Here is a 26,717-nt window from a genome sequence, read left to right as displayed (position 1 = left end):
ACTATCAGTGTTTGTCAGATACGACTGACGCTGTTGATATGTCAAGTACATATCATAACACTATCAGTGTTTGCCAGATACGACTGACACCGTGGATATGTCAAGTACATATCATAACACTATCAGTGTTTGCCAGATACGACTGACACCGTGGATATGTCAAGTACATATCATAACACTATCAGTGTTTGCCAGATACGACTGACACCATGGAACATAACACTATCAGTGTTTGCCAGATACGACTGACACCGTGGATATGTCAAGTACATATCATAACACTATCAGTGTTTGCCAGATACGACTGACACTGTGGATATGTCAAGTACATATCATAACACTATCAGCGTTTGCCAGATACGACTGACACCATGGAACATAACACTATCAGCGTTTGCCAGATACGACTGACACCATGGAACATAACACTATCAGTGTTTGTCAGATACGACTGACACTGTGGAACATAACACTATCAGTGTTTGCCAGATACGACTGACACCATGGAACATAACACTATCAGTGTTTGCCAGATACGACTGACACCATGGAACATAACACTATCAGTGTTTGTCAGATACGACTGACACCGTGGATATGTCAAGTACATATCATAACACTATCAGTGTTTGTCAGATACGACTGACACCGTGGAACATAACACTATCAGTGTTTGCCAGATACGACTGACACCGTGGATATGTCAAGTACATATCATAACACTATCAGTGTTTGCCAGATACGACTGACACCGTGGAACATAACACTATCAGTGTTTGCCAGATACGACTGACACCGTGGAACATAACACTATCAGTGTTTGCCAGATACGACTGACACCGTGGAACATAACACTATCAGTGTTTGCCAGATACGACTGACACCGTGGAACATAACACTATCAGTGTTTGTCAGATACGACTGACACCGTGGATAGGTCAAGTACATATCAAGTAGACCAGTGAGTGGTGGTTTCATGTCACCTTAAGGGGAACAATTTTAAGTGCCTTGTCATGGACACCACTTGATGGTCAATTTAATCTCAAGTTGACCACACCAAATTTTAGTACCTGTGCAAAACAAAATGCTTCGCATTCCATCATTACTATGTATACCGGGCGACTTCCAAATACCGGCAGACTTGGTCTCAGCCCCAAAGGTACAGGCGAGTATCTAGAGGGAGGAAGGAAGGACGGCACACTTCCTTTGACTTGTACATATGCCATTGTGATTAAAACTACGTAATCCTCAAACCGCCTTCTTGTGTTGTGTTACAATGTTCACGACCAATATAGCTTTTCAGACATGTCATGGGTATTGTGCTCCACGTGCAGTGTGTGCAACATGAAGTGCCTTGACAGTGGTATTGGCACTGGTATGGTGTGGAGAAAGGGCCATAATATACAACTTCTCATTTTCAAAACTTATCATGTTATGTCATTTTGATTTTGGTAGTGCTTAATTAATTTCCAGGTGTACAGTTAAAGTAATGCAATTTGAAATAATACCACACTGTCAGACGTTAATTAAGCATTGAGAATATTTTGTAGTTTTAAATAAGGTGACTTGACATATACAATACATAATGAAGGGTATTTCACCAGATTTTGTTTCCAAGATGAACATTCTACATCAAAGTTATTGTCATGAAAGGGCGCAAAGAAATTTTAGCAAAGTATACGAACAGTAATCAATGTCAGTCACCCGACTGTGATTTCGGTGTTTATGTAGGTTCTCATAGTGAATACCCTTGAAGATCCGGGGTAGAATGGGTCTTCAGCAACCCATGCAACCCGTAAGGCCAGGTTCACACAGTGCCGATTATGGCTCCCGTTTGAGTTCAGACAGTGCTACGACACGAAAAGTGAAAAAGTCGGATTACTATCCTCAATGACCTGGAATGTCCTATCATTATCTGAATGCAGTCCAATACGTTCGTTCGTAACAGAGTCGTACAGATCGGGAAAGGTCCAGGGAGGTGCGTCCCGTAACATTCGGGAAACTCAGCTGATTTTGTCTTATCGGATTACAATCATGACGATGTCGTGACAGATTATGCTGTATCGGATCATAATCGTAACAATTTTCTGTGTTGTCTGGACGGTATCCTGTTGATCACGACGCTGTCGTGATGAACGGGCATGAATTGTTCATTGCCGTTTCTTGTCGATAGAGTCCAGATTGCGTCCAGATCTTGCCGAATGCGAACCGTCTTTGTCGGTTCACTGTCCGGTCACTGTCTGATCTCTGTCGGATCGCATTCGGGAGAATCGGGACGCTGTCCGGACAGATTCGGTTGTTTTTTTACCATGCGGAAGATACAAATTGGATCAGATTCGGATTAAGAACGGGAAAATCGGGACAAATTGGGCTTGGAACGGCTGAATCGGCACACTTCCTGAACAATATTGTTTGTCAATTTTCCGCCACGAAGCACAGGATCTTGATCAGACTTTTGACAAATATTAATCAGGAATGGTCCTATCAAGGACGGCAGTAAAAATCCTGAATTGTGACCGAGTCGTAAAAGGTGACTATGCTTGTCGCACGAGGCGACTAACGGAATTGGGTGGTGAGGCTCGCTGACTTGGTTGATGCATGTCATTGTATCCCAGTTGCGTAGATCGATGCTCATGATGTCAATCACTGGATTGTGTGATCCAGAGTCGATTATTTACAGACCGCCGTCATAAAGGTGGAATACTGCTGAGTGCGGCTTTAAACAACAAATATTTTTTGTCTCATCAGAGTCAGGTGGTGTAATGGGTTGTGTTGAAATGCTGTGTTGTGGTAAGATTGTCGGGTTGGCAGGATGTCGACTGACTGGGTTGGTTGGTTTGTTGTTTAACGCCGCACTCAACTATATTCCAGCTATATGACGGCGGTCTGTAAATAATCGAGTATGGAACAGACAATCCAGTGATTGATATCATGAGCATCGATCCACGCAATTGGGATCGATGACATGTATCAACCAAGTCAGCGAGCCTGACCACCCGATCCTAAGCATAGTCACCTATTATGGCAAGCATGGGTTGCTGAAGACCTATTCCACCCCGGAATCTTCACGGGTCAGACTGAGTGGGAGTTAAAAGATACTGAACTGTTTGTGAGGCTTGTCTATGAGGACTGCCAGGCAGGGAGGATGTCGATTGATAGGGTGTTGATTGATTCTGAGCAGGATGTGCGGCTTGTCAATGAGATTTAAGTCTGTTGGCATGAATGAAGAATTTGTATCCTTTAATTGTGCTAGTTTTCAGTAGTTTGTATGTATGGTTTGGTGCAAAGGCAGGGTCAATCATTGGAACCTGATCTCCAACAGTAAAGGAAGGCACATTGACCCTGACATCTTGCAGATTCTTGCTTTTATCCTGACATGTTGTCCTTTGCGAGAGATTGTGCAACATTCAGAGTTTTCAAGTGAACTTGAAGATGACCCTGTGCATCTTTGCCGATGGTAGATTTTGGCAGCAAAGTACAATCAATTGGGAGATTCATTTCCTTTCCAAACAGAAGGTTGTCGGGTGAGACTGACAAGGTGCGGTGTGCATGGACAGCATAACACAAAGAATGAGTTTCGCCAAATTGATTTGGTCAGGGGCAGCATATGTTCGAAGAGCCTGTCCTATCATACTGTTCCCCTTTCACACATCCCGTTAGTTTGGTGAGGTAGGACGAAGTGCAGTAGTGCCTGATATTGAGTTTACAGTGAGCATTTACCCGCATGGAAGTGAACTGCCTACCTCTGTCAGTAAAAAGTGTACGGGGAGCTCGTTCGAAGACCCTGGTTCGATTACCGACATGGGTACAATGTGCGAAGGCCATTTCTGGTGTCCCCCACCGTGATATTGCTGGAATATTGCTAAAAGCGGCGTAAAACCATACTCGTTCCGTCAGTCAGAAGGAATCAACTGCCAGAACATATTTATAACCTTGACATAACATAACCTTGACCTTGACATAATTCTCAATATCCTGACATAAGTTTGGCTAGTAATACTTCGGGAATAATTTTGACGTGTGGCATCTCGTCCAAACTTAGTGGCTGCCGACTTTGGAATCACAGAGAAACTTTTTGCGACCTTTATGCTTTGCATGCTAGAAATGGTAAAGAATGCCCTCACCCTTTACTTGAACATCTGTAATAGTGGAAGGAGCTTCACCTTTTTCAATGTAGTCAATGACTGAGCTAAGGTCTGGGGATTTACGTTGCTTTTCTGCCAAGTTTTGATCATCAAGATCAATTCCTATAGTAAAAACTAGAGGGAGGTGGACATGATTTGTAGACAAAGTACTAGTATACAGATATAGAGGATGATATCTCATATCTAGAAGTGTCTTCATATCAGACATTATGTGAATCAAGTGCAGAATTGTTAGTGGTTGAGTGTGAAGTCTTGAGGGAGCAATGGTTTCTTTGGAAAAGTGTCTCGAGGAGATGGGCATGATTTGGCCGGAGAGGAAGACATTGGTTGGAGGGATGAGGCATAAATCATTGCCCCTTTTGCTTTGTGTGGTCATTGTTGTTGGGGTGGTGTTGTAGCAGTGGTGGCAGGCACGTTTGTCTTCTGGCGTGAGACTTGGGCATGGTATGCTGGTTTGTGCGATATGGCTCATTTTATCTGCTTTTGAATGGGTATATTGGCGAGTGGAGACAGTCAAGGTTGAACGCCTCTTGTTGCCTAAGTTGTAATAGTCATTATGGCGGGAATAGCAATTGAGGGTGTAGATCTCACATTGGCATAATGGAGAATAGTCATGGGCGTATGTGCCATGGTGATGGAGTGACAGTTTGGGCCTGCTTGAATGTGAAGTCGGAGTGGGTAAGAGTGGAGATGAAGCAGTAGCAGCTACATGTGCATATGTGCGTGTTGATGGGATAGGTTTCATTGAAATAGGTGGGGAGGGTATTTCAGCAATGTTGGCTTAGTGTATCTGCTCAGCATGGGTACAATGTGTGAAGCCCATTTCTGGTGGTTCCCGACGTGATATGGCTGGAATGTTACTGTTCAAAGGCGGCGTAAAACTATATTCACTCACTCACTCATTCCTCCGTAGCATAATTATCCATGAAACCCTTCACTAAACCCGCTTGTGTTCACCTTGTCATTACAGTTTAACCACAATGCGAGTCTTCTATCAATAATATATGTAAATGTTCATTAAAGGTGTGTGATTTACGTCAAGAATTGCCCCATCTATTGGGACGCCCTTGTTTGTGGATAGGAATTATAACGCCATTTTCCCTTCCATGTAAATATATAACCTCTTCTCTCTAACGTGATGTAAATATAAGTTTAAACCTCTCGATAGCCAATTAGTATTTTGTAAGATTATTTGAAAATACTCAGGTATGAGAGAGGTATGATGTAATTAGTTACCTCTCTTCTTTTGAGTACATGAGGTAGTGTACATATTTCTAGGGGTACTGTCGTCTTCAAGGGACATTACACTTTATTAATTCCTTTTTCGTTCAAGAGTTTTATATCAATCTCTTTGAGAGCCAAACCACGTTCTGTTTGTTTAAACCCTGCCAAGTGTGTTTCCTACCGACTGCGTCTCGCCGTCAGGGACCGGCGTAAGCGACCGCCAGGAGGGCGTGGTATTTCGGTCTCTATTTTAAGAAATATTATATTTTAGCTCTGATATGTATACCGTTTCCTGTGACATGAGATATAATAGGACATGTAATCTTGTTAAGTTTATCGCTGACAGCTGTAGCGCCATGGCAAGAAATAGAAGACAAGTTAGTGAACAAATAGTTTTTACTGTGTGAACACCTGATAACGGATACATGTCCGTCGCCTTGGCATACTTAAGCGCTTGCCTGTGAGGTCAGCGCGTCGAACTAGGGCAGACAAGACTAATCATACTAAAACAAACCAACGATGAATACGCTTTGTTGGACATCAAGTGGCTAAGCAGCAATCCAACCTTCGTCACAACAGTTCACGTCAAGAGCCGACCAGCCGTCACATGTACGATCAGCGCGTTCCAACAGAACTGCACACAGTCTGCACTGTGCCTGTGTTCAGAAAGTAATATAGCGGAAAGCAGGCCCGGGAGTTGAATACAGGTCAGTCCTCTGTCCCATATGTTTTATCAAGCTCAGGAATACTGCTACTTCCATTCACCAAGTGCCGTCATCATATCACATTGCAAGTCTGGTAAGCTGCCCGGGAGTTGAATACAGGTCAGTCCTCTGTCCCATATGTTTTATCAAGCTGAGGAATACTGCTACTTCCATTCACCAAGTGCCGTCATCATATCACATTGCAAGTCTGGTAAGCTGTGAGTTGTTTCATATAAAGCCAATCCTTTGATCATTAACTCAACTATGTAACTATCTCCTGGGACTACAGTGTTGATCTGACTGAGGTTTAGACAACCCTGAAGACAAGTATATTGAGGCAGGAAAGGAGGAGGTTTGGAATTCTTAAAGGTGAAGGGAGTTATTATATATTTTCAATTCCTCACAGCAGTGGGGTGGGGGTCATTTCCTCTCATATGCTCTGAGCTATGGAAACTGTCCCATGATCTGTGCAGCCAACTGGTGTAGTGTATTTCAAGTTGTGTGGTGTACAGCTTCGTATAGGGAGATCGGGTTACCATGCTGATTACTCCACTGACACATATTACTTGCTGTGATCAAGATTGCCTTGATTGCGACGTTGTTGCGAATATCAGTTGTCCTAGATACATTTATTCTTCCCCGCCCTTAAGGCGGGGAAGTATACGGAAACGTTAATTTTGTAGCATGTATGTCGACATGTTGGTTTATTTGAAATTTCAAGCCACGCATTTACGGAAACAAAACATACAAACCATGTGCGTGGAATGTTGATGCTATTCTTTTCCAGCAATAAGAGATACTTCAAAATCGTCTGCATCTGACCGTTTCTGGTCATTAGCTGACATTATTAAACCATTCATGTGTAATCCGATGTCCTTTTTTCCTCAAGGACTAATTTTCTGATTTTCACGGTGTATACAAAAGAAGAACTGTGCTCCGGAGATCGTAAATAACAGCATAATAAAAATTATGGCTAAAATCTATTTGCGTCTGTACCGTGTTCCACTGAACTCGATAATCTGTTGGATGAAGGCACAGCTCTCTACAGTCACATAGCTAACACCGGAGGCTATGATGGGTATTTAGGTCATAATCAGTTCCCAGTAGCCACTCCCCCAAACGATATTGTCTACATAACAGATCAGTTTTATGGCTCCGGCACAGGTGCTCCAAATATTGAAGCAAGGAAAACAAATTTCATAGAATCATTTCAAAAAGCAATATTGATATCCCCGTCACTTTTGGTAACTTTTAATGATGTCTCCATTGCAATTTTTACGGATTTTGATACGTATGCATTATTTGACTCTCATCAGCGGAATGGTTTGGGTCAGATTTATCCGAATGGACAAGCGGTTTTACTTCTGTTTAGTAGTATGGATGAATTGTTATATTACATCTTAACAGTATATCAGTGGCATCGATCCCAATTGCGTGGATCGATGCTCATGATATTAGGCACTGGATTGTCTGGTCCAGACTCGATTATGTACAGAACGATGCCATATAGCTGGAATATTGCTGAGTGCGGCGTTAAACGACAAACCAATCAATCATCATCATATGAACTCAAACCAGTCATTGTTACAAGTAAACCACAGTCCACAACAGTTACTGACACTGGATAAAAAACAGTACATAGAAATAAACCAAGTAACTCAACTCATCATGATCACAATAACCATTCTTTGAAAGAAAGAAATACAAAAAAAGAAACTGACCAAAAAACGTAAAACAAGAGACGAGTAATCTCCGTTATTGATTAGTCCCGGTATTGAAATGTTCTCCAACTACGTGATGATATTTTGAGTTGTGACCAATAGACCTTATCTAGTATGACTTTTTTGCCATACGGAGCCCTTAGTATTTTCATTTACATTATTATAACCAAATGCCAAGTGTAAAAAGAATGTGATCTATTATTTGAGTATGTGCATCTGCCAATGTTGTTGGCAATTTTGATACTATTTCCACATATTTACATTTGTGCCAGAAATTGCTTCCATTTCCTTCGATCTACTTTTTAAATAAAGACCCAGGTTAGAATAGGTCTTCAGCAACCTATGCTTGCCGTAAAAGGCGACGAACAGGATTGGGTAGTCAGGCTCGCCGATTTGGTCGATGCATAACATCATATTCACTGGATGATCTGGTCCAGACTGGATTATTTACAGACCGCCGTCATGTGTCTGGAATACTGCTGAGTACGGCGTTAAACAAGAAACTATTTTTAAATAGACCTACCCTATGCAAATGTATCAACTGTATTGCCCAATACTCAAAATAATTTTTTACAAATTCCACAACAGCGTTGTGTTATTTGTGGTTAATATAATTATGCTCCATCATGCCTTTCAGTAACATCATAATTATGCGTTTGTGAGGCATCACATATGGCGGGTAACTTTGATGCTCTGCATCAATGTTTTCTTGGTCAATTTCACAGAGGGAAAAATGGTCCATGCACACGAAGTCGGACACGGGTAAGTTGATCCCTCTGGTCGACTTCGTGAGATTTGGGCAAATAAAGGCTTAGCGGTACAATAGACCATGTCCCATGTTGTTGTAAGGCGTTACCTTGTGGCATTTCTGTTTTGTATTTACCATTTTATATATCATTATCAATTCACAGTCATGCTCACAAATACATAGATATATATGCAGTTGACTTTATGAGATACATATAAACTATCACTAAATACACCACACTTAATTTTCTAAATCTAGATCACGTGAAGCTGATCTTGCGAAAAATGCAATTTCCAATTTTCCAGCAGCAAGGTCCGTAATCTTCAAACGTGGATCCAGATTCACCTGCAGATACTGTATCTGACATTGTAACGCATCTAACGGTCTCCGGAGGCCAAAAACATGCGTTATATCATCTGAAACAGCAGTGTATATTATCTAAACAGTTTCGAACAAATCCGTCTTCCGCAACATAGATCCCCTTTTGATCCTAATTGTGGATATATTGTCATAATGTTTCTTGGTGCCATAAATGTGAATGAATGTTTGAAGAGTGAAAACATTCTGATATGAGCTTTTGTGTTTCCTCTTCCAAGCTTAAGTTGGAAACTTGTAATTCAGGATTGATTTTTAAATGTTTTGGTTTCTCATCTTCCAGGACAAGATTAGGAAAAATGGAAAACGGAAAAGATATAAACTTTGGAAGAATTCCATCTTTTATAATTGTTCAACGCATTGTTTAATCATGGCAGTGCTACCACATCTTAAACAAACTACGATTATACATAAAATTCCGCCTAATATTTGTCACTTTTTCAGGAACATATATCTTATATCACGGAAGTTTCGTGACGTCTGCTGCAATTCAAGATGGCTACCAAAACGGTGCTGGCCCAAATAAAACGAACTCTTTGTGAAGGACATGCGCGATATTTGTGCAGATCCCTCTCAGCTCGTGCTCAACACATGCGTTGCATCAGCAGTAACGTTGTCAAACGACATCATCGCTGCATTTCCACGACGTTGACCACTACCATTGGCAAGGAGCCACACATCGTAACAAGCCCTCATCCTCCAGTGGACATTCCGGATCTACCCTTCGCTGAGTTTGTGATGTCAAAGTACTCCGAGTTTGGGGATCTCAAAGCTGTGGTAAGTCATGAGGTAATCCGTTTATAGTTCACACTGCTGGGCATAGAGCAAGGTCAAACACTAAAAAACAAAAACAAATATAATTTAGTCCGGTGTTCATCTTGACTGAATGATTCATGATCTCCTGATTTCCACCGCCTTTATTGTTTGAAAAAATTCACGATTGTTCTTGTATATTAAGAAACCCGACAAAATTATTTCCGCTAAAAGCAGAGTTGATTTCGATTCCGACTATTACATGAGCGCTAGTGATGATACCAGGTGCTGGTAAAAAGGTCAGCGTCTCCTGCCCCACTGGTGACACCCATTGCAAACACACGCTAAATCAAGTCAATTGTTCGCCTGAAAAAACACGGGACCGTATGGTACAAGTCAAAACAGGGAATTGCATCGGACATCATTTTTTCTCACTGATGCGTCAAATCTGGAAATGTCTTCCACAAGGATATGATTTATGATCTCAAGACACCCCCCCCCCCACCCCCCCACCCCCCCCCCCCCCGCCCCCCTCCCAGTTTTAGCTAAAATGCTAATCTAATACTAATACTAATCTCCATCGTATTATTATCTATAACATTCACTATCTTCCAATGTCCACCGCCCTAGTTGTCTATAAGATTCACGATCTCCCACTTTCTAACGGATCCCCGTGAAAATTTTTGAACCGAAAAGTGCCCCAGGCACGTTTTTCTTAAAAGAAGATGTTAAGCAGGTGGTCCCCATGGTTATCGATTAAGATGTAAACCCCCACTCATCCATAAGCCTAATGGTCAAAACGTTCGCTCGTCACACCGAAGACACGGGTTCAAATCCCTCACATGGGTACAATGTGTGAAGCCCATTTCTGGAGCCACCCGCTGTGATATTACTGGAATATTACTAAAAGCGGCGTAGAACCTCACTCACTCACTCACTCACTCACTCACCCACTCACCCACCCACTCACCCACTCACCCACTCACCAACCAACCAACCAACCAACCAGTGTATGATTGTATTTCCAGCTGGACGCCACCAGCGGTCGGACGCTGACGTTCCGTGAGCTGAAGGAGTCCGTGTTCCGGCTGGGGAGCGGACTAACCAGGCTGGGAGTCAGAAAAGGGGACAGGGTCTTGCTATTCTCTACCAATTGTCCCGAGTATTTGATCACAATGGTGGCTTGCAGTGCAATAGGAGCAGTCATCAGCACGTCCAACCCCGGATATACTACCAGTGAGTGAGTTGAGTTTTACGCCGCAGTATTCACGGTTTACCACCTTCATGACCCACGGGTATTGTGCTGACCGACACCAAGAATCATGATCAGGGCGAATCTAGAGATTAGAACCTCAATCACAGGATCCCAGGGCTCCTAAGGGACGCAACTCTGTAGAGCGAATTAGGGCGCTTTGGGTGACTGCGTCAGTTCGCATTTACCTCCCACATCATAATGAAATAATCTTAAAAACGACTCTCAACCAAACTCTCTTATACCATCAAATTAGTTAAACATTTGCAACATATGATATCTGGCCTCGTGGGGTCACCCTGTTCAACGTGACAACAAAATATAACTGCAAGTGTCTATTGTCTGCTTGTATTATGTCCTGTCTCTCAGGTGAGCTGCAACGGCAACTGGAACACTCAAAATCCAACACAGTGATCGTTCTGTCCGACTTCATAACAACTGTAGAACAAGCTGTGAAGTCCTCCGAAATACTCCAGCATTCTGTCAAGGTAAACTGATTCTGTGACTTGGGATGCGTGACAGCCAAGTTAATGTAATGTGTGTATGTGTGTCTGTGTGCGTGCGTGCGTGCGTGCGTGTGTGTGTGTCTGTGTGCGTGCGTGCGTGCGTGCGTGCGTGTGAGTATGTAGCTGTAATAGCTGTGGATGTGTCCTGGCGGTACCCTACGTGTATCTACCTACCATGTGTGAAGGTACGATGCTTCTATATCAGAACATCATAGTGATCGGCCAGGCATACGGATACAGGTCGCTCGCCACACTGCTTGAAGACGATGGCAAGGCTTTTCCCGAGAACGTGGACATCTCCAGCAATGACGTCATGCTCATCCCCTACTCCAGCGGCACTACCGGCCTGCCGAAGGGGGTCATGCTGTCCCACAGGAACATCATCGCCAACACGCTTCAGTTAAAGTACGTCCTCGTTAACGATGTCTTCCGACACCTTCAGTGATTGTTCTTACGTCTCAATGAAGAGATTTATGAAAATGGATCCCGTTTTTTTAAAAGGAATTTTAGCACTACGATAACTGAAAGTCCACCCATGATTGTTACTTGTTTACCTCAAAGTACATAGCATAAGGATATAAGGATAAGATATATGGATGAACAACTTCTTTATTACAATTGGTAGCGATGTTTCGGTGTAGGTTCTAACACCGTTATCAAGCAAGTGATGTGCAGAGTAAGGTTGACAAGCAAATATACAGGTGTGAGGTAGTGTCTATTAATGGTAATAAAGAAGTTGTTCATCCATATATCTTAGCCTTACCTAGTACTCCAACATCTAAATGCCCCTTAAATAAAGTGCATACCACTATTTGTTATCCTAATAATCTAAACATATGTAAATAAAGTGTATACCACTGTATGTTATCCTAATAATCTAAACATGTGTAAATAAAGTGTATACCACTGTATGTTATCCTAATAATCTAAACATGTGTAAATAAAGTGCATACCACTGGGCAAAACGTATAATATGTGCAATCAGATTCACAGGCACTTGCATTGCCACATATATAACTAGGACTTACGAAGAACTTGGAACAATAATAACAGAATATAAACAGAAGCTTAGATAATGGTGACGAAAAAAATACCTGTTTGACGTCAACAATCTCCACAACTCAGGTGGTAGTGTGAAGAACTACAACTTAGGAGGTTGCATTGTCGTGTCCTGCCTAGTTTTCACAAGTGTTCATAAATATGTTGTTTTATGACTTCTAGTATTTCCCTCACACCGGACAGTGTTAACCGACAATGAAAGAATGTTTGATTTCTCCACCTTTTTTAAGATACGTCGTACAAGACCATTTAATGAACAGGTGGATTAAGTTTGGTATTAACCGCATAGTAAAATTTTCTCCTAATACCGATTATCATATCTCTCCCAATTTTGGATGCGATCGTTTGGCCATTGCGTTAAATTTATATTTAGCTACATCTATGGGAAAAAACTCAATAGACACTCCCCTCTAAAAAATAACGTCTTCCAATATATGAAGACGTCTATGTACCCCTTCAGTGCCACGGTGAGGGTGACTGTGTGTATTGAGCAATGAGCATTGTAAGACGTCCATGTCCCCTTCAGTGCCACGATGAGGATGGAGCCAGGGAGGGACAGTTTGCTAGGGGTCCTGCCACTCTTCCACATCTACGGCTTGGTCGTATCCCAGATCTGCTCCACCACCCAGGGCGCTGCCTACATCACCATGCCCAGGTTCATAGCGCACGACTTCCTCACTGCCATCAAGCACAACCAGGTAATGACAGAGCTCTTGTATCCGTACCACTGATACTCCGTGTGTATTCATCACCTCACAGGCGCAGCAACGAGTGGGACGGGAGGTCACATTCTCAACATTGTAATCATACAATTCTTGAATGTTCATGTCAACAAGATCCATATGTAATGCATTTTCACTGATGTCTGTAGATCACATACCTACATCTGGTGCCGCCGCTGGTCCTATACCTGGCTAAAGACCCAATAGTGACAGACTACATCTCCAGCGTGCACACCATCATCAGCGGGGCGGCGCCGCTCGGCAAGGACTTGTGTGAACAGCTGAGAGACCAAACGTCTGCAAGTCTACGTCAAGGTACGTCTTGGTATAGCGTTACATCCATGTCTGTGTCAGTCTACGTCAAGGTAAAGCGTTACATCCAAGTCTCTGTCAGTCTACGTCAAGGTATAGCGTTACATCCATGTCTCTGTCAGTCTACGTCAAGGTATAGCGTTACATCCATATCTGTGTCAGTCTACGTCAAGGTATAGCGTTACATCCATGTCTGTGTCAGTCTATGTCAAGGTATAGCGTTACATCCATGAGTCTCTGTCGGTCTACGTCAAGGTACGTCAAGGTATAGCGTTACATCCATATATGTGTCAGTCTACGTCAAGGTATAGCGTTACATCCATGTCTGTGTCAGTCTACGTCAAGGTATAGCGTTACATCCATGTCTGTATCAGTCTACGTCAAGGTATAGCGTTACATCCATGTCTGTGTCAGTCTACGTCAAGGTATAACGTTACATCCATGTCTGTGTCAGTCTACGTCAAGGTATAGCATTACATTCATGAGTCTCTGTCAGTCTACGTCAAGGTATAGCGTTACATCCATGTCTGTGTCAGTCTACGTCAAGGTATAGCGTTACATCCATGTCTGTGTCAGTCTACGTCAAGGTATAGCGTTACATCCATGTCTGTGTCAGTCTACGTCAAGGTATAGCGTTACATCCATGTCTCTGTCAGTCTATGCCAAGGTATAGCGTTACATCCATGTCTGTGTCAGTCTACGTCAAGGTATAGCGTTACATCCATGTCTGTGTCAGTCTACGTCAAGGTGTAGCGTTACATCCATGTCTGTGTCAGTCTACGTCAAGGTATAGCGCTACATCCATGTCTGTGTCAGTCTACGTCAAGGTATAGCGCTACATCCATGTCTGTGTCGATGTCTCTCTGTCTGTTTGCGTCAGTTTTACAAAGTATTGCAACCGCAATTCGATGTCTCTCTGTCAGTATTCGTCATATTGTATCAATTATTGTCATATTATCATCTTCAGCTGCAAAGCCAGATATTTGTTGTATTTAAAACTAGAATATCCAATTGTTGGTGGTGAACGTTTGTGTTCACCGCTCGACCTCGATCTGGTCATCTTGTGGTAATGCTTCCCTGAAAACATCTAGTGTAACTTGGGTCATCAGCAGGGTGAATTATAAGAGTGTACCAAATTTAACGAGATGAACTATATGACCCCCTTGACCCTCGGAATAAAGCTCGTAAACTCCGTTATATCTCACTGGTGGCACATGTCGATCATAGACCAGTAGGTGATAACTGACCTCTTTGCAGCGTATGGGCTAACTGAAACATCCCCTGTGATCTGCATCGATCATGCGCCGGCCAAACTTGGTACAGTCGGACCGCTTGTACCAAACACAGAGGCAAAGGTATGGCAAGTAAACCATGAGGTAGCTTGGTATCCAAGACGACGTGTCATGATGCTTCACTGAACAACATTTCCCAGCTCCGCCATCTTTACTCCTATACGATACTTCTCAGCGTAAAGATCTGACAACCCTGCATATGATCGTTTCATTCAGTCAATCAGCGCCGAGGTCCCTAAATTCTCGAATGATCGAAACATTCCGAGCAGCATATTTGATTTCTGTATCTTGAAAACTAAATTAAACGCCAATTCTGAATGAGTCAGTAAAGGTTGCACCATTGTATTGTGGATATTTCATACACCTGTCGTTTCTGAGCGCCATGCCTTGGAATATGTGTGTTCTGAGTGGGTTTTATTTTTGTTAAAGTCAAACATTATGAATCGAGGTGGTAAAGAAATGAAGCCGAATTGTTTTGAAAGCCAACATCTGATTGGCCCAAGAAGCCACGCAACTATCATTTAGATATAGAGAATCTCACCCGAGTGTCTTTTGATATAAATATATCAACACGAGTTTTATCAACGAGTGTTGATATATTTGATATAAAAAACACAAGGGTGAGATTTTATTTATCATCCAAGACAGTTGTAGACAGGAATTAGCAGTGTCAAAGTGTAAAAAGTACTACAATGTAGATATCGCTTGATCTCACCCAAGCGATGTCTCCTGTGGGAGCCAGTTTGGGATGATAAAAGGCGGTTCCAACTTTCAGGGTTCACTAATCCAGACATCATATTTTAGGAATTGTCAGATCTTCACTCAGGTTCATGTCGCATCGGACCTAAATATCTGATTTTAGATTGTTTAGTAATTAGAGTTCGTGAATGAGTTGGTTTAACTCCACTTTGAAAATTATTTCACTGACAGAAACAATTAGTGAATTTCACTGTCCATTCAGACACTAATATGTCAATAGACTTCAAGCAGATAGTGGGTTTTTTTAGTAATTAAACCAGTGGGTAGCCTGTAGTAGATTAGTAAAATGTGCTGCTCAGTTTGTAGAGATCACTATCCACCTTTCAAAGGACTCCTGGTTTTAGTAGTGAATCCTAGTTTATAAATAAGTGACATTTACTAATCGTCTCATAATTTACTAACTGTAATAGTATATTTACTAAGCTTGCAGTAAGTTTTACTACACTTTAATAGAAGTTTGTTTGTTGGTCATTCAGCGCTCTGTCAATAGGACAGCTGCTGAATACAATTTGCCAAAAAAAACCCTTTAAAAATGACATAATCCATTTAGGTGAAAAATAACGTACAATGATTTCGAGTCATGTTTATGTGCACAGTGCTACAGTTGTCATTGACCGGTAAATAAAATAACCAGATCTTGTTTTACACTGGCAAACATAACTACCCTCCCTTCTTCATTGAGTACATACTATAAAGTTCATAATGTCGTCATTCATGAAAACATAACATTAACAACGTTACAAAGCCAATATATACCTAACACTCGGACTCATAATCATCAAAGGATATCTATATCTCAAAGCGACGAAAGACCCGTGAAGATCCAGGGTAGAATAGGTCTTCAGGAACTTCCTTGAACACGAGTTCTGTCACAGATCAACAATAATGTTAAGCTGAAAAAATGCTTACAACAGTATTACTTACCGTTAGATGTGACCCCGCAATCCCATTTACTTGTAGCTATACGGTTTGTAAATATGGTGGGACATTAATTAGAGTTACCCGCCATTAAATTGGTTCAAAAAAAGGGACGTAAATCACTCAGGGTAACTATCCCATCCTACCGTAAATTGTGATGAGTGAATGAATGAATGACTTTATTTCGTAAGGGGGCCACCGGCCCATTATACATTGTTCATTAATCGGTATCCATTGTAACGATGGAGCGCCAGATGATAACAGAGTATATAAAACTACCAATGGTTAAAAAAATAGAGCAGATCATACTAAAAAGATCATTTCTTGTCCACAGGGGTTTGTCCCACCGATTACTTTATATGAAATTGTTTACAGTGCTTAAATATACAATGAAGCTTTGGAAAGTATCAGTACTTATTTACAAAAGAGTTTGTCACAGTAGATAAGTACATAAATTCTGTTTACAGTGTATATATGAGCAATAAAGTTCGAAAAGTAGAGCAGAAAAGTAAATCCTACAAGAAGCATCGGTTCTTGATTACAAAGCGTCTATTTCACCCGACCACTGGGGACTGAATTATTGAAAGCCATTATTAAATATGTAGTGAGTATCAACCCAAATACATGTGGTTTCCTCTTAATACATGTTCATATTAATAATTGGTTAAGAACTTTTCCCTTTTCTTAAATGCAAGAAAAATAAATTTTCCTATGCTGTTTAACATTGTGGTGTTAGAAGATACAAGTAAACTATGAAGCTTTTGCTCTGTAGGACAGCGGTGATAATAACTAGGAATAAGTGACTGTCTTAAATCCGAATAGAAGTTACATTCAAGACAAAAATGAAACTCTGTTTCTACGATGGGAATAACACAAAAAGGACAGAGACGTTTATGTCTCGCCAAACCCAGCTTTCTGCCTGCCTCAATCATCAACTGATGGCTGGAGCACCTAAGTGAACAAAGTGCAATACGATAAGCTTTTATATTAACATCGTACAAATAATTTTCAAATACAATATGAGATTTCAATGATCTGTACAGATCTAGCTTGGAGAATTTTTGCCAACCACTTTTGTTGATCACTATCGATACGTCTTTGTTTTAAATGAAGCCAAAAACTGATTTACATTTCCAATATTCTGAGCCTCCCCAACGGTTTCAAAGCCATAGTTGTAAAGCAGCATTTTCACATCTAGGGCCCATGATTTGATATTTTTATTTGCCAAAGATAATTGGTAATTATACACATGTTTTAGAATATCGTTCTCTTCTTGGTACAACAACCGTATCCAAAACTTAATGATTTTAACAAAACGGTTTACTTGAAGAGAGTATCGACCAAGCTATCCACGAGCAGCAATGTAAGGTGTGAATCTGCAAAGATTAAATTTTTTTTTACAAAATACGTCATGAAATCTTTCAACATCGGGTGAAGAATGGAATCCCCACACTTCACTTCCGTAGTTTAGAACTGGGGAAGTTTTAACATCGAAGATGTGTAGTAGTACTTTCAAGGGCAATTTAGTGAAGGACATGAACACATGGCAAGGAAGAAAAAAAGTTAAATGTACAAACCTAACGAAACATAAAAGAACTGATAATATCAAGGTTGATAGGATGTTTAAGATGGTATAGCAAAAATGCATACATTGCATCGGCATTTAATATATATAAAGAACTTAAATGTATTACCTAGAGATCGATAGACGATAAATTGACAATTTGTAACCAGCTTATTTGTCTCCTTGTTTTCTCAAAATGGCGAGCGTGACACTGACCAAAGCGGGAGAGAGCTAATTTATCAGATCTTGGCGACGACACTGAAACGTGATACCCTCCAGGATAGTAACGTCGCTGTTTACTAATCTTCAGACCGCTGTTACTAATTATATTAGTAGTTTTCACTGGGGTGTTTAGTTATATCGCGGCATGTTATCTTAAGCTGGGAGGAAAGCCTGAAGTAATACCGGTCTTATACGTTACGACATCGGTGAAACACACGAGCGCTTAAGATGCTGACAATCCATAGATCTTCTCAACCAGGTCTAACCTGAGATTCCAAACCATGATAATAAAATCCGTGTACGCCCAAGGGACGTAACTCTCCCCTCTAAAATGCAGCGCCATGGGCAGCTGAGACATCTGGGGTCCACTCAAATTTTAATAAACCTTTCTGGAATATAATATCTGTGACGACACTACTCATCTTCATGAGGGGCGGTCGGGTAGCCTAGTGGTTAAAGCGTTCGCTCGTCACACCGAAGACCCAGGTTCGAATCCCAAAATGGGTACCATGTGTGAAGCCCATTTCTGGTATTCCCCGCTGTGATATTGCTGGAATATTGCTAAAAGCGGCGTAAAACCATACTCACTCAATCATCTTCATGATCATAAAAAAGTTCCTACATTTTTGATTGACAGCGGCATGAGGAACCAAGCTGCCATGACTCTGTGAAGAAAGAACAGTGTAGAGAAGTTCGTTAACTCGAGGTCCCTTGTCTCCATACATCGTTTAAAACCATGCTTGCCACGTGTAATTCATGCTATGTGATTGATGTAGGTTGTTGACGTCGCTAGCGGGGACGACTTGTGCCGGGGAGAGACTGGAGAAATACTTACCCGAGGGCCCCAAGTCATGCTTGGTTACCTTGACAACCAGCAAGCCACGGATGACATGATAAAGAACACCTGGCTACACACAGGTAGGAACCCCGCAGGGATTCCGATTTCTAACCCCAGGAACCTATGCTGGTCGTGCGAGGGGACCAAATGGATCGGGTGCATGGTCAGGGTGCATGGTCAGGCTCGATGACTTGCGTGTCCTCCTATCCTAAAGCGTGGATCCCTTGCAATATCGCTCACTGGATTGCCTGGTCCACACTCGATTATTTACAGGCCGCTGTTATATAGCTTGAATATTGCTGAGTGCGGCGTTAAAAGGCAAAACACAGGTAGGAGACCCCCTTCTGTATCATGTCATTCTGATGTAACAGTTGGGAAATCTAAATTATATTTTAAGATAAATCCCGATGATCCCTTATGCGTTGTATGACAAAATGTGTGCATAGTGTGTGATATCGATTCCAATTTGTTGAGCAAAATTAATTCAGATTGCGATACTTCTTAAAGAAGACACTTCTACAGCGTACAGGAACCGACTACATTGCCATGACGTGTGACAATGGGATATTTTATGTCGGTAGCTCTTAAGTCGTGTATGTGTGTGTATGTTTCTCAATTTTCCTTCAGACTGTTTGAAAATATTAAAGAATCATCTCTTTAGAATCCAAAAGTACCACGCAGGTGAACGTTTCTAAGAATATGTGGGACCAGTTCTATGACAGTGATTCGCTGAGTTAAAAGAAAACATGTCTTTATTAAAACTACAACATATATCAATTTATTCAATTTGAGAACATATTTCAGAATCGTCTTTTCAGAAATCACAAGGCGCAGAGAGCTGAAACTTTGGCAGGTTGCGTGGCTATGTAGTGGAACACAGATTTAAACATGGCATTCAAATTAAGAATTTAATTGGATTTCAGTTGTTGTTTTTAAATGGGTAATATTATTCTTCAATATCGCAATAGCTCAAGTCAAATCACTGAAGACGTCATGTGAAAACAATGTGTTTTGTATAATATATCGTAATCTGGTGTACTTCATTCTTCACTGCCATGAGAGCTGTCAGTTTATCTGTCAATGTGTCAGTGGGTCAGTACATAGTCAGATATATCAGCCTTTGTTATCCACCCCAGGCGATATTGGTCACTTTGACGAGGATGGGAGACTGACAGTCACTGATCGTCTGAAGGAGCTCATCAAGTACAAAGGATTTCAGGTGACTCACAGAAACAATGAATCAAGTAAATATGTCATGGTAGTTCGAATTCTGCAACAGTGACTTGTACCATTCCCAGTGGTGAGACAGGCTGGTTCCCTGGGTAACGCAAGCGCAGCCTACTCAGAAATCCAGACTTGTGGTGAGGACGCTTGATGGTCCAAGGGGCAGCAAATCGAGGTACATAATTGAGTGCCTTGGCCGAGCCAGGATCCGCTGCTGCTCGTAGACTCTAACCCAAAATTCCACCTATGATTATGATTATTATTGGTTTCATCAAAGTAGCAAACGTCACGTGGTGCCTTCCTCCCACATCACAGTCACAGTGCCTGAAATACTGTTCAAAACGGCGTCATACACACCTCACTCAATCATGACAAATCTTTGTTAGATCTTGTTCTATGTTTTAGTGAATTTGGAGCATACCTTGTTGGTAGATACAACAACATTCTGAAGATAACCATCTAACTGACCTTGGGGTTCCGGGTGATAATAACACTACGACAAACGGGTAGAGGATAGGTCTTCAGCAACCCATGCATGCCGTAAGAGGTGACTATGCTTGTCGTAAGAGGCGACCAACGGGATCGGGTAGTCAGGATCGCTGACTTAGTTGATTCATGTCATCGAATCCCAATTGCGTGGATCGATCCTCATGATGTCAATCACTGGATTGTCTGGCCTAGACTCGAATATTTACAGACACCGCCATAGAGCTGGAATGTTACTGATTGCTGTGTTAAACAACAAACAGACACACAAACAAAAGGTCCACGACACCCCAAGGGAGAGCTAAAGAGGATCGGGTGGCAAGGCTAAGTCAGGGTAATTGCATGTCAGCGGCCCCCAATACCCTGGATCGTTGCTCATAATCACTGCCAAGAATCGATTATTTAGAGGGTGCGATGATATTACTTAAAATACTGCGTTGTTACACAACATTCAATCACTCACTCACTTCTTGCATACAGGTGCCGCCTGCAGAGCTGGAGTCACTTCTACTCGCCCATCCTGGGGTCAAGGACGCCGCAGTAATGGGAATTCCGGACGAAGAGGCCGGCGAGCTACCCAAGGCCTTCGTCGTTCTTCAACCCGGGCAGACCCTCTCCCCACAAGACATAATGGATTTTGTTAAAGGTGCGCAGGCGTGAAATGTGTTCACTGGCGACTTTTCGTCAGAGAAAGCATTCATAAATATATCCTTTTCAGATTTTGTAGTGATAATGTTTATCGCAAACGACGCCTATATATGACGTCGATATACTTGTGATCATGATGACAGCCATGTATATTCTGACATACATTAAGAGATTCTTCTGTTTAATTTTTAGAAAATGCGACATCCCACAAACAGGTGAGGGGCGGTGTGACAATGGTTGACAGTATACCAAAGACCCCGAGTGGTAAAATATTGAGGCGTCAGTTGAAGGATATGTGACACGTGACATTAATAAATCGTGTCACGTTGTGCAGCTCGACACCGCCGTGGGTGACCACGGTGACATCCGTATCAGGGGATACAGACTAATAAATCTCGCCAACAGTGATACCCTTTCGAGCATAAACCTGTTCTTATAAGTCAGCTTAACCAGGCGATGTTTACCCTACAGCGACCTGGCGACTCCGGGACAGTAAAACAGACTCACAACGGTTGTGGCGCTAAAACCGCTTTTCATCTAGAGTTATATGTACTAACGTTTTGCAGATTGTTATATCTATACTTAACGCACACGCGAGTTCCCTCCCGTTTAATGTGGATTATGAAAGAATATTTTGCACGGATGTGATCTGATATAATACTTTGTGAAGTAGTACAATGCGTTTATACATTGGACATTAACTATTTGATATCTACAGTGCAATAAGGATTGGATTTGTACATATGCTCACTCAAGATAAATACATTATGTTTTCTGTGTGTCTATTTACTCAAGATATGTTCTGACAGGATGGGTTATCGGGATTTTAATTAACAAAGTCCTGTTGAAGTATTGTGGTTAAAATATTCAGCTGCTGTTGTCGTCTTTGTCAAAGGTCCATGAGGGCTTATTGGAAATACATGATACGTTGTCAATTTATTCAAAATGGTTATTATCTTTTCTTTTGTGAAATGTCTTGTATACTTGGACCCTATTCATAAAAATATGTATTTATTTTCAATCGGCAACACTCACCGGCTTATATAGTCACGTGACACAACACATGATATTGATGCACTTGATTGCAGCAGGTTTTAGCTCGGCGTTTGTAAACAATAGTTCTTCATACGGAACACAAAGATTGTGTTTCAACATACAACACATTGATTCTTGCGCCAAATCGATGCTTCCGTCCAGGTGGTATTGTTTAATAGATATTATTGTGTTTACCATCTCCATGTTCAGATTCAGAGAAGGAAGAAAAATTGATAAAAGTAAATCAAAATATGTTAATACAGAATTAAGAAAAGGTGTGTATTAATGTACACAAATGGCTCATATCGAGCATCTTGATCCAAAAGGTTCTAAACTAGTCATGAATTTTGAACATTTACCAAAAGTGCATACACGTGTGCTCGTGAACCCAAACATCATTACTGTGCTCCACTCGAAGTGCAGCGGTGACTGTATTGGCCTTAAGAACTTACAACACGGACAGAGCGAGTAAGCTAACAAGAACAAATTGAAACGGGATTTTTTTATGAAACATGGAATTCGCTCAGTTCTTTTTCAAGAGAGCGGTATATGTATTCAGGCGAGCAAAAGAGATGATATTAAAAACAAACCACAAAACACTAAGAAATAGAGACAACCTTAGCGGTATACATCAAGACGTGTCAGAGATGCGCAGACACGTCTGTGTACGAGATGGAGAGCGAGTAACTGTATCGGGACGGCTGACGTTAATGTAGCTAGAGTTTCCTCCCTTGCCAGACAGAATTGTGATGTGGGTTGCGTGACACATCTTGTGCAACCCAGACAGAATAACTAAAGTACTGTCGGAAATGCTAGAAAACTGCTTTTTGCCTGTTAAAAAAAGGATATAATTTTTTTACAGACTGCTGTTATTGAAATATGGATTAACTACCGATCGACCTACCTGTGCTTTGAAGTATTTCAGTCACAAGGAGTCCTATGGACAAGTTTACAGGAGACAAATTCGAACGAAAACAGGACGTTTGCAAGTCCAATGACGACAGTCTGAAACGTACCATAGAAATATGCACACGTGACTCCGTGATAATGACAATAATGTAGTCTTCATAAAACATCTAATCGACACACAAAAATCATTTTGAGAAAATTCTAGATGTGCATCTTCTAAAATGAAAAAATGACGCTGCGTTTGTTTTGTTAACATTGCTCCCATGAGGCATGTTTCATTACACTTGCATAGCCATAGCCATGGTACACGACATGGAGTCTGTGTCGGGAAATGTATGCAAGTTCTTCACACTTTAGAGAGATAGAGGGAAAACGTTTATTAATTTAGATAGGGTGAATTACTGAACTGACCAAGCTACTGGGTTTTCAATTCATACCATCAAGTCTACGGTATGGTAAAGAAAACAAAACAGGTATAGGGGTGGTCTCAAAAACAAAACTGGGACGCAAAAGGATATTCGACAGCTTTGATACAGGGTGATTAAGCGTATCTATAGGGTACATGCTTTATGAGCAGAAGGTAATGCTGCCTTGTAGTAGACTTTGGGATGAATTAAAGTTACAATTAATGTTAACTGCACTAACTATTGCTGTCCAAGAGATGGGATTTCGATAAACTGCGCGTGGCGATGACCGAGCACTTTTCAGGGGAAAATATTCCATCCAGTCTATGAGGTCACATTATCTCCGGGTAATTCATAACTATCCCTGTCAGGGCGTCCAGATAATTTACCTTGATGAATCATTCCACTGACTACATGTGGCTATCGGCAGATGGACAAAAAACACCCACAGACCATCAGGTAAAGGTAATCGTGTCATTGTTTGGCAAGCTGCAACCCATGATATGGGGCTTATTGATGGATGTGGGCTAGTCTTCGAGAAGAAAAAGAAAAGGAAATTATAGGAGGTGATGTGTTCATAGACTGGTTGGAGCTTCAGCTACAGCCCATTAAGACAACGTCAGTGTCATTGTCATGGACAACGCCAGTTAATATAACGTCCGGGAATCAGATACTGTCGCCCAAACCATGAGTAGTCTGAAGGCGACCATACCGTAATATATGACATTGTCGACTTCAGACCATCTGAAACGAAAGTTCTACTCATGGAGAATATTCGGCTGAATAAGAACCCTATAACGTACAGGACATATGTGCTGGCGGCACAACACGGTCACGTTGTCTTACGTACGCCAGTCAGACATTGTGAGTTCAACCCTGTTGTGTCTATCTTGGCGAAGTGTAAAGGGTTCGTGGCAAGACAAAACACAACATTCAAAAGTACAGATTCATACACGTCATCAGCGGAGATAAATGCTACCTCAAGAAATCATCTGTAGAACAACAAAATACTTCTGGATTCCAAAACCGCAACCTTCCAATACTCATCCCGTTTCATAGCTCTTAACTATTCCATCATGTTTCCAAGCAAATATTATGCAGTACATATCCTACATTGTTACCCCATCAGCGCACATGTCAATTAAGTACAATAACAGCAATATTTGGAGACCACCCCCCAACTCGGTGACATTTGCACCTGGGAGAATGCACGGGACGGTGTGAGGTCATCACCTCGGGACAGGTGTTAGGTAATTACCTCAGGTTAGAGGCCATTTCATACATGCATGACAACACACGAATATTTTCTAAGTTTATCATCATTTTACCTGTAAAAGTACATTCTAAGGGTAATCACAGTGCCAGTTATAGGACAGGCTAGATTAGGGCAATTTGCACACTAAAACCATATATTCTGGGATTTTCAGGTGTCCAAGTTTTGGGGGAACACAGTTTTTTGAACGAAGGGAGAGGTCGGTTCTCACGACTGTTTCTTTTTATCTCGATGGGGTGGAGTGGGATTGTTGCTCCAGAAAAGGCTTGACAAAACATAATTATGCATCTGATTGTTGAAAAAAAAGTTATCAGCCTCCAAAAATGCATTGCTGGAAGATGTTCTTTTGTGGGGTTTTTATTTGTTTACAAAAATATGTACAGCGCAAAGTTATAATTTAACAAAATATCTGGTTTGCAGCTGTCGCTGAAAAATATCTAGTCTCCATACAAAACCCCAGACACAGATTTATCTTGGCCGTCCAGGGTTTTTAAATCGAGGGCAAGCACTTACGTATAAAATGTATTGTCTGGAGCACATTTAGGTGTGTAATTGCACTTCCATATACGTGACTCAAATAACAAACGACAACTGAACCTGGACCTTCACCTTTAAACTGAGAAAACGCTTGCACCACGCATGCTCAGGACAATCTCGATATTTGTTATTGGTAGTCTGCATGCCTCTGCACGGAAAGCACGTGTGCAATATACACAATTTTGCAACCACCTGCATGACGCGCGATTTTCAGTGATAGTGACTGTCGGAAGGTCTGCTTAATTAATATGCACATTGTCACATTGTCTCTGGGCACTGTGAGGGAGCAACCGTTTGATTATCAGGGGAAGAGCGGGTTGGATTTTGATATCAGCATTTATGTTTAATGTTTAGGAGCGCGATTAGTTTTACCAACATAAACGGGAGCAGAATTAAGTAAGGATAATAATGTATGGATGAACAACTTCTTTATTACAATTAAGAGCGACGTTTCTGTGTGGGTTCTAACACCGTTATCAAGCCAGTGATATACAGAGTGTGGTTGACAAGTATATATACAAATAGGAGGCAATGTTTATACAGTAGAGTAGATATTGTATACTGGAGTAGAGAAGCCTGTTATGTACACAAGGGTAGTGATGACAATCATTGGTGAAGTCTGTGACATAAACAAAGGATGAAGCCAGTAATATAAACAATAGGATTATGGCTGATTGGGGTCTTTGATGAGTTGATGGTACGCTTGGGGTATGTAATAGCCTTGGTCACGGTTGATTGACGGCTGGAGTCTTTTGGCGTTGATGGCTTCTTGTAGTTTTCTGATTTTGAAGTCTTGGAGGTTCGTGGTGCTTGAAGTTGTTTTTCGTTGTTGTTTTGGGTTTGTTTTTTGTAGTTTTCTGATTTTGAGTATATACTTGTCAACCACACTCACGTACTCATTCACTGCACACACTACCAAACACACCGAACAACACTACAGACCACCCTAAATCTTAAAACCGGACTTACACTAGAATCAATCCTAAATCCACAAAATAAATTAGAAAAATTCAAAGCCTTAGGCATATACCTAATAAAAACAGGACTAATTAGTCGCATTTAAACCCCAAATAAAATATTAAAACCA

General features: G+C 41.4%; 1 protein-coding gene across 1 annotated transcript; it reads left to right on the top strand.

Moving 5' to 3' along the window:
• Window positions 1-5,858: 5,858 nt before the first annotated feature.
• Window positions 5,859-22,338, top strand: LOC139467030 (uncharacterized). Its single transcript, XM_071248742.1, has 12 exons — window positions 5,859-6,076; window positions 9,362-9,694; window positions 10,699-10,906; window positions 11,292-11,410; window positions 11,634-11,833; window positions 13,014-13,185; window positions 13,359-13,524; window positions 14,779-14,876; window positions 19,053-19,194; window positions 20,251-20,333; window positions 21,305-21,470; window positions 21,665-22,338. The coding sequence occupies exons 2-12, from the start codon at window positions 9,413-9,415 to the stop codon at window positions 21,769-21,771; spliced, it is 1,743 nt and encodes a 580-aa protein (XP_071104843.1). The 5' UTR covers window positions 5,859-6,076; window positions 9,362-9,412; the 3' UTR covers window positions 21,772-22,338.
• The last annotated feature ends 4,379 nt before the right edge of the window (window positions 22,339-26,717 follow it).

This window comes from Haliotis cracherodii, unplaced genomic scaffold (assembly GCF_022045235.1).
Source record: "Haliotis cracherodii isolate W230 unplaced genomic scaffold, xgHalCrac1.p SCAF_19, whole genome shotgun sequence".
Taxonomy (NCBI): domain Eukaryota; kingdom Metazoa; phylum Mollusca; class Gastropoda; order Lepetellida; family Haliotidae; genus Haliotis; species Haliotis cracherodii.
Note: the sequence above shows the minus strand (reverse complement) of the source record. Positions and strands in the feature narration are given on the sequence as shown.